At 41.6% G+C, this 9,533-nt stretch overlaps 1 protein-coding gene across 2 annotated transcripts in view; it reads left to right on the forward strand.

Moving 5' to 3' along the window:
* The first annotated feature begins 2,672 nt into the window (after window positions 1-2,672).
* Window positions 2,673-9,533, forward strand: part of LOC123991527 (neuronal acetylcholine receptor subunit alpha-2-like) — a 50,783-nt gene continuing 43,922 nt past the window's right edge. For both annotated transcript variants that reach the window (XM_046293143.1, XM_046293144.1), the window contains exon 1: window positions 2,673-3,563. In XM_046293143.1, coding sequence (XP_046149099.1) covers window positions 3,497-3,563 — 67 coding nt within the window. In that variant the 5' untranslated portion in view covers window positions 2,673-3,496. The remainder of the gene's footprint in view (window positions 3,564-9,533) is intronic.

A 9,533-nucleotide genomic window follows, 5' to 3' on the forward strand; every position in this document is an offset into this window, starting at 1 on the left:
CTACACCTGTTGTATTCAGCACATGTGGCAAATACAATGTGATTTGATTAGTTATTGTATGCAGTGAATTGGTGAGGAAAGGGGCAGTCAGGCCAGAGGGATTGTTGAATGAGTGACTTTGATCCCCATTCCTTGTCAGAGTTCAATCGATAACACCCTCCCGTTGAATGGGTTGGAAATAGTGTATGTCCCAAATGTACGTCCCACTACCCTATATAGTATTGCTTTTCAGGCCTACGGAAACTGGGTCACAAGTAGTGCACTATATAGTGAACAGAGTGCCATTTGGGACGCGAAAACACACACAGCCCCGATCTGAAGTATACACAACCAATGGGGCTTTATATGGATGTGTTCCATTGGGGTAATGTTGTCTATGGTTCCACTGGGATAATGTTGTCTATGGTTCCACTGGGATAATGCTGTGTATGGTTCCACTGGGATAATGTTGTGTATGGTTCCACTGGGATCATGTTGTGTATGGTTCCACTGGGATCATGTTGTGTATGGTTCCATTGGGATAATGTTGTGTATGGTTCCACTGGGATAATGTTGTGTATGGTTCCACTGGGATAATGTTGTGTATGGTTCCACTGGGATAATGTTGTGTATGGTTCCACTGGGATAATGCTGTGTATGGTTCCATTGGGGTAATGTTGTGTATGGTTCCACTGGGATAATGTTGTCTATGGTTCAACTGGAATAATGCTGTGTATGGTTCCACTGGGATAATGTTGTGTATGGTTCCACTGGGATCATGTTGTGTATGGTTCCATTGGGATAATGTTGTGTATGGTTCCACTGGGATAATGTTGTGTATGGTTCCACTGGGATAATGTTGTGTATGGTTCCACTGGGATAATGTTGTGTATGGTTCCACTGGGATAATGTTGTGTATGGTTCCACTGGGATAATGTTGTGTATGGTTCCACTGGGATAATGTTGTGTATGGTTCCACTGGGATAATGTTGTGTATGGTTCCAGGGGGTAATGCGGTCTATGGTTCCACTGGGATAATGTTGTGTATGGTTCCACTGGGATAATGTTGTGTATGGTTCCAGGGGGTAATGCGGTCTATGGTTCCACTGGGATAATGTTATGTATGTTAATATATGCCATTTAGCAGACGCTTTTATCCAAAGCGACTTACAGTCATGTGTGCCTACATTACAGGGATAGGGATAATGGTGTGCATGGTTCCACCGGGATAACGCTGTGTATGGTTCCACTGGGATAATGTTATGTATGGTTCCACTGGGATAATGTTATGTATGTTCCCGGGGGTAATGCTGTCTATGGTTCCACTGGGATAATGTTATGTATGGTTCCACTGGGATAATGTTATGTATGTTCCCGGAGGTAATGCTGTCTATGGTTCCACTGGGATAATGGTGTGTATGGTTCCACTGGGATAATGCTGTGTATGGTTCCACTGGGATAATGTTGCGTATGGTTCCAGGGGGTAATGCTGTCTATGGTTCCAGGGAATAATGTTGTATATGATTCCAGGGGATGATGTTGTGTATTTTTCCAAGGGATAATGTTGTATATGGATCCAGGGGATAATGTGACATTGTGACATGCAGGGGAGGCCAGTGTGTTTGTTACATTGACTCCATCCCTTTAATAGTTTAAAGGGACAACGTGAGAATTCATCTCCTTCCTGTCCTGTTGAAGGGGTTAGAAACACACAGACCTATGCACAGCCCTGTGGCTCTGGTCAAAAGTGGTACACTATATAGGGAATAGCTCTGGTACACAGCTCAGGTCTGAGGTCAGTCACAGCAGTGATTTGTCTCGGGAGGGGGAATTCTGAAATGATATATTAGTAATTCTGAAATGATATATTAGTAATTCTGAAATGATATATTCGTAATTATGAAATTATATATTCGTAATTATGAAATTATATATTAGTAATTATGAAATTATATATTAGTAATTATGAAATTATAAAGTTCTAGTGTATCCATTAAGTATGTGTCTATAAATGTGTTATATTTGTTTTGTTTAATCCAGCTGGGAAAATAAAGTATCTAAGACTAAGTTTACACAATATCTTCTATTCATTCACTTGCTCTGCCCTCTAGATGTCTCTTGCAGTAACAACTAACTCATAGCCATATGCACTTTTCTCAGCTGTGAGTCCACCCCTTTTACTATCAATCAACTAACTTATCCACTACATGTCAGCCCTTTTAAAGTGATTAGGTCTAGACGGGAGTAGACACAGTCAATCCGTGTTTTCCTCCCAGAGGAGCTCGTCGTTTGTCAAGGTGAAACAGAAGCATTAAAAAAAAACTGGATTTTTTTGTTGTTGTCTAGACTTTACAATATATCATCACAACTGCCTGGCTCACCATGTACAAAAACCTAATTCACTTCCATTTAAATGTAGACAGTTAAGGCGAAATTCTGCAATGAGATTTTAATTGCCTCCGGTTTAATACTATTTACTTGTGCTTTGATTGTAAGCACCTGTTTTATAAAAACGCCATGGTGAGGCTTTATGGAGACAGTCGCATTATAGTCCCTTCTCCCTTACCATATGATATACTAAGTCAGGGAAGGAGAGAGGGACAGAGAGAGAGGAAAAGAGAGATGTTCGGGGGGTAGACGCAGTCAGTCGGTGCCTCACATTTCCTCCTCCCAGTGGAGCTCGTAGAGTTCATGGTGAAACAGAAAAAAAATCGCTTTTAACTGGAAATGCAAATGGAATTGAACTTCTGGATATGTACACTGTCATATCGATGTGAAAATGGAAGTACAAATATTTCGCTCTACTTAGAAATGTGTTTAAGTTTAAAATCCGTGCGTAACTGTTTCCTGGATAATTGTCTCCTTCCATGAGTAAATGAAGCGAGCGTCGTGGTGAGAATATGAGCTATTGGTCTGCTGTCAAAGCATTTTTTTAAGGTAACCTCATGGCACTTAAAACAGTATCCGGTTATCTTAAAGAAACTTTATAAAATAGGTGTTCATTTAACGAAGCGCCTCTTGTATTTCAGCAGCATGAGAAGGACTGCGCTTCTTTTCTTCTTATTTACCTCCTAGCGCATTTGGATACAGCTGCTACACAGAACACGGCGGTGAGGACAGAGACATATCATTTTGGAAACTACACCCTTAAAAAGTGATTTAATCAAGTGTAATATATGTTCGTGTCTAAAAGGGTACAACACAGCAGGTGAAGTAAACGTCACTCTCTCCCCGCCCATGAAGCGCCTGTATGACATAGCTGAAGTGAAGCAGGGCTTCCACTCGGGAAGATGACACAGGAGGAGAGGATCATCTCAAGAATTGACACGGAAGCCGATTTCTCACCACGTCCCCATAGTTTCAAGATAACCTTTCTGGAGAGGATATAATCAAATAAGAACATCAATGCTTTTTTTTTCCTCCCGAGAAGAGCAGATAAATGTTTTATATTTTTTAAAGTAGAAAGAAGCTAGAAGCTTTGGCGAGAAGTAGAAAAGATCATTCACTAGGGTGAAATATGGAACGTGGATTATTCAACCACCTGTTCTCAGCGAGGACCGCTGTGCTCTGTTGTTTCTTCTTATGTAAGTCAAATAAGTTAATTTTTATTATTTATTATTTTTGGCTAAGACTTACCTTGTGACGGTATAATAAGGTGAGTCTGAAAACAATTGAAGAGAAACAGGAGAATTCATGTCGTCGCTGTTCTCTACTTGAAAGATGTGAAATCATTGCTTGTACCGAAGCCTATAGCCTGATATTACAGGCATGACGCTGTAAATGTATCAGTTTATTTATCAATCAATTCATTGTCAATATGACCGTTTATTGATGTTACCAAATTGCCTACCTACCACAACCGGTGCTCTCTCTCTCTCAGGGCAGTTGCTGTATTCTTAAATCACTCCAACTATTTAGCATTTTCACACCTCCTCCATCATGTCTTGCTGTTTGGAATCTAAACTGACTCGGTCTCTTGTACTTCCAGTAGCCTCATTAAATGCCATTAGCACCACATTTCACGTGTTGGGCTACAGTTTTAGTACCTCCGCATTACTCTACATGTGGCAGATAGGCTGCTGTGTCATGTGACCTTCAACGTGGAGGAGAAGAAGAGCTGTCAGCTGAATTCTTTCAAGAGCAACACCAAGGTGAGAATGCTGTTCATTGATTACAGCTCGGCATTCAACACCGTAGTGGCCTGATCACCAACAATGATGAGACAGCCTATAGGGAGAAGGTCAGTGACCTAGAAGTGTGGTGCCATGACAACAGCCTCTCCCTCAACGTCAGCGAGACAAAGGAGCTGATTGTGGACTACAGGAAACGGATGGCCGAGCACAACCCCCATTGATATATCGACAGGGCTGTAGTGGAGCAGGTTGAGAGCTTCAAGTTCTTCAGTGTCCACACCACTAAGGAATGATCATGGTCCACAAACACCAACACAGTCGTGAAGAGGGCCCGACCACGCCTCTTCTCCCTCAGAAGGCTGAAAAGATGTGTCACGCCCTCAGAGCTTTAAACGTTCTGCAGCTGACCGCAAGGCAATGCAGAGGGTAGTGCGTATGGCCTAGTACGTCACTGATAAATAGTTAGTCCTGGTAGCTATCTGTCTAACTATTTAACTATCTGCATGGAGTGTTTTTGACTCATCACATACGCTGCTGCTACTGTTTATTATCTATCCTGTTGCCTAGTCACTTTACACCTACCTATAGGTTATTTAATTTTTACCTTTATTTTACTAGGCAAGTCGGTTAAGAACAAATTCTTATTTTCAATGACTGACTTAGGAACAGAGTGGGTTAACTGCCTGTTCAGGGGCAGAATGACTGTCACGCCTTGGTCATTATATTTTGTGTTTTTGGTATATGTTTGGGTAAGCCAGGGTGTGACATGGGTTTATATGTTGTGTTTCGTACTGGGGTTTGTAGTAATTGGGATTGTGTATGATTAGGGGTGTGTCCAGTTAGGCTTGGCTGCCTGGGGCGATTCTCAATCAGAGTCAGGTGCTTGTCATTGTCTCTGATTGATGAACCATATTTAGACAGCCTGACTTTCGCGTTGTATTTTGTGGGTGTTTGTTCCTGTCTCTGTGTTGTAGTCACCAGATAGGCTGTAATAGGTTTCACGTTTCGTTTGTTGTTTTCATATACAGTTATTTCATGTACCGCGATTATTTTCATTAAAGTCATGAGTAACCTACACGCTGCATTTCGGTCCGACTCTGTTCATTCAACAGACGAACGACGTTACACAGACAGATTTGTACCTTGTCAGCTCGGGGATTCGAACTTGCAACCTTTCGGTTACTAGTTACTACGCTCTAACCACTAGGCTACCCTGCCGGCCCTCCACCCTAACCACTAGGCTACCCTGCCGCCCCTCCACTCTAACCACTAGGCTACCCTGCCGCCCCTCCACTCTAACCACTAGGCTACCCTGCCGCCCCTACACTCTAACCACTAGGCTACCCTGCCGCCCCTGAAGGCCCTTATACAGAGCCTTCAGAAAGTATTCATATCCCTTGACTTATTCCACATTGAGTTACAACCTGAATTCAAAATGGATTAAAAAATGTTTTTTTTTCATCCACCTACACACAATACCCCATAATGACAAACTTAAAACATGTTTTTAAGAAATGTTTGCAAATTTATTTTGAATGAAATGAGAAAATGGCAAGTATCTCATTTGCATAAATATTCAACTTCCTGAGTCAATTCATGTTAGTATCACCTTAGGCAGATATTACAACTGTGAGTCTTTCTGGGTAAGTCTCTAAGAGCTGTGAGTCTTTCTGGGTAAGTCTCTAAGAGCTGTGTGTCTTTCTGGGTACATCTCTCAGAGCTGGCAGTCTTTATGGTAAGTCTCTAAGAGCTGTGAGTCTTTCTGGGTAAGTCTCTAAGAGCTGTGAGTCTTTCTGGGTAAGTCTCTAAGAGCTGTGTGTCTTTCTGGGTAATCTCTAAGAGCTGGCAGTCTTTATGGTAAGTCTCTAAGAGCTATGAGTCTTTCTGGGTAAGTCTCTAAGAGCTGTGAGTCTTTCTGGGTAAGTCTCTAAGAGCTGTGAGTCTTTCTGGGTAAGTCTCTAAGAGCTGTGAGTCTTTCTGGGTAAGTCTCTAAGAGCTGTGAGTCTTTCTGGGTAAGTCTCTAAGAGCTGTGAGTCTTTCTGGGTAAGTCTGTAAGAGCTGTGAGTCTTTCTGGGTAAGTCTCTAAGAGCTGTGTGTCTTTCTGGGTAAGTCTCTAAGAGCTGTGAGTCGTTCTGGGTCAGTCTCTAAGAGCTGTGAGTCTTTCTGGGTAAGTCTCTAAGAGCTGTGAGTCTTTCTGGGTAAGTCTCTAAGAGCTGTGAGTCTTTCTGGGTAAGTCTCTAAGAGCTGTGAGTCTTTCTGGGTAAGTCTCTAAGAGCTGTGAGTCGTTCTGGGTAAGTCTCTAAGAGCTTTGCACACCTGGATTGTACAATATTTGGCCATTATTTTATTTTTTTATTCTTCAAGCTCTGTTAAATTGGTTGTTGATCATTGCTACAAACAGCCATTTTCATGTCTTGCCATAGACTTTCAAGCTGATGTAAATCACCACAGTAACTTGGCCACTCAGGAACATTCAATGTCATCTTGGTAGTCAACTTCAGTGTAGATTTGGCCTTGTGTTTTAGGTCATTGTCCTGCTGAAAGGTGACTGGTGGAAAGCAGACTGAAACCAGGTTTTCATCTAGGATTTTGACTGTGCTTAGCTCTATTCCATTTCAGTTTATCCTTAAAAGCTCCCTAGTCCTTGATGATGACAAGCATACCTAATAACATGATGCAGCCACCACCATTAGAGAGTTGTACAATGTGTTTCATTGTATTTGCCCCCAAACATAATGCTCTCTATTCAGGAAAAACAGTTAATTTCTTTGCCACATGTTTTGCAGTTCTACTTTAGTTCCTTATTGCAAACAGGAAGCATGTTTTGGAATATTAAAAAATATATATTTACAGGCTTCCGTCTTTTCACTCTGTCAATAAGGTTAGTATTGTGGAGTAACTACAATGTTGTCGATCCATCTTCAGTTTTTTCTTATCACAGCCATTAAACTCTGTAACTGTTTTGTCCTTTATGGTGAATTCCCTGCGCTGTTACACCTTCCTTTCCAGCGACTGAAGAAGGACGCCTGTATGTTTGTAGTCACTGGGTGTATTGATATCGATTAATAACTTCATCATGTTCAAAGGGATATTCAATGTCAGTTTTTTGTGTGCCCTCTACTAATAGGTAGATGGGTATTGGAGGCATTGGGAAAACCTCCCTTATCGTTGTGGTTGAATCTGCGTTTGATATTCACGGCTCGTCGGAGGGACCTTACAGATAATTGTAATGTGTCGGGTACAGAGATGAGGTAGTCATTCAAAAGATCATGTTAAACACTATTATTACACACAGAGTCCATGCAACTTATTATGTGAAATTGTTAGTTTGCTATAACAAAAGGGGTTGAATACATATTGAAAACATAATTCCACTTGTACACTATGTGGTATTATGTGTAGGCCAGTTAATCCATTTTAAATTCAAGCTGTAACACAACAAAATGTGGAAAAAGTCAAGGAGTGTGAAAACTGTCTGAAGGCCCTGTATCTACCTCAATTACCTCGTGCTGCTGCACATCAACTCAGTACTGGTACCATGTGTACATAGCCTAGTTATTACCTCAGTACTGGTACCATGTTATTACCTAGTTATTACCTCAGTACTGGTACCATGTGTATATAGCCTAGTTATTACCTCAGTACTGGTACCATGTGTACATAGCCTAGTTATTACCTCAGTACTGGTATTACATAGCCAGTTATTACTGTACTGGTACCATGTACATAGCCTAGTTATTACCTCAGTACTGGTACCATGTGTACATAGCCTAGTTATTACCTCAGTACTGGTACCATGTGTACATAGCCTAGTTATTACCTCAGTACTGGTACCATGTGTACATAGCCTAGTTATTACCTCAGTACTGGTACCATGTGTACATAGCCTAGTTATTACCTCAGTACTGGTACCATGTGTATATAGCCTAGTTATTACCTCAGTACTGGTACCATGTGTACATAGCCAAGTTATTACCTCAGTACTGGTACCATGTGTATATAGTCTATTTATTACCTCAGTACTGGTACCATGTGTATATAGACTAGTTATTACCTCAGTACTGGTACCATGTGTGTATACCATGTGTACATAGCCTAGTTATTACCTCAGTACTGGTACCATGTGTACATAGCCTAGTTATTACCTCAGTACTGGTACCATGTGTACATAGCCTAGTTATTACCTAGTTATTACCTCAGTACTGGTACCACCATAGCCTAGTTATTACCTCAGTACTGGTACCATGTGTACCTAGTTATTACCTCAGTACTGGTACCATGTGTACATAGCCTAGTTATTACCTCAGTACTGGTACCATGTGTACATAGCCTAGTTATTACCTCAGTACTGGTACCATGTGTACATAGCCTAGTTATTACCTAGTTATTACCTCAGTACTGGTACCATGTGTATATAGCCTAGTTATTACCTCAGTACTGGTACCATGTGTACATAGCCTAGTTATTACCTCAGTACTGGTACCATGTTATTAGCCTAGTTATTACCTCAGTACTGGTACCATGTGTACATAGTCTAGTTATTACCTCAGTACTGGTACCATGTGTACATAGCCTAGTTATTACCTCAGTACTTATTACCTAGTTATTCAGTACTGGTACCATGTGTATATAGCCTAGTTATTACCTCAGTACTGGTACCATGTGTATATAGCCTAGTTATTACCTCAGTACTGGTACCATGTGTACATAGCCTAGTTATTACCTCAGTACTGGTACCATGTGTACATAGCCTAGTTATTACCTCAGTACTGGTACCATGTGTACATAGCCTAGTTATTACCTCAGTACTGGTACCATGTGTTACATAGCCATGTGTATATAGTTATTACCTCAGTACTGGTACCATGTGTACATAGACTAGTTATTACCTCAGTACTGGTACCATGTGTGTATACCATGTGTACATAGCCTAGTTATTACCTCAGTACTGGCCAGTGGTCATAAGGCACTGCAGTACTGGTACCAGTGCTAGCTGTTATTGCCACTAGATCAGTACTGGTACCATGTGTACATCCAGGCTACTGGTTGCATAGCCAGCTCAGTACGACCATGGGAGGCCTATCAGGGGTGGTACATACAGTTATTGGCCCAGCTGGTACCATGTGTACTAGAGTTAGGGAAGTTATTGCCCAGTACTGGGATGTTTCTGTCCCATCACGCACTAGCGTACTACCATGTGGCGTTATTAGCTCAGTACTGGTACCATGTGCAATGCACGCTGACACGGTCACCAGGTGTACGGTGTTTCCTCCGACTCATTGGTGCAGCTGTCTTCCAGGTTGGATGGACATTGTGTCATAAAACCTCAGTACTGGCTGGGCTGGGTTGTGTACATTTCGGGAGACCCACTGGTACCTGTACATAGACATTTACCTCAGTACTCCCATGAGTCCGTACTGG

Source organism: Oncorhynchus gorbuscha, linkage group LG12 (genome assembly GCF_021184085.1).
Source record: "Oncorhynchus gorbuscha isolate QuinsamMale2020 ecotype Even-year linkage group LG12, OgorEven_v1.0, whole genome shotgun sequence".
Classification (NCBI taxonomy): Eukaryota; Metazoa; Chordata; class Actinopteri; order Salmoniformes; family Salmonidae; genus Oncorhynchus; species Oncorhynchus gorbuscha.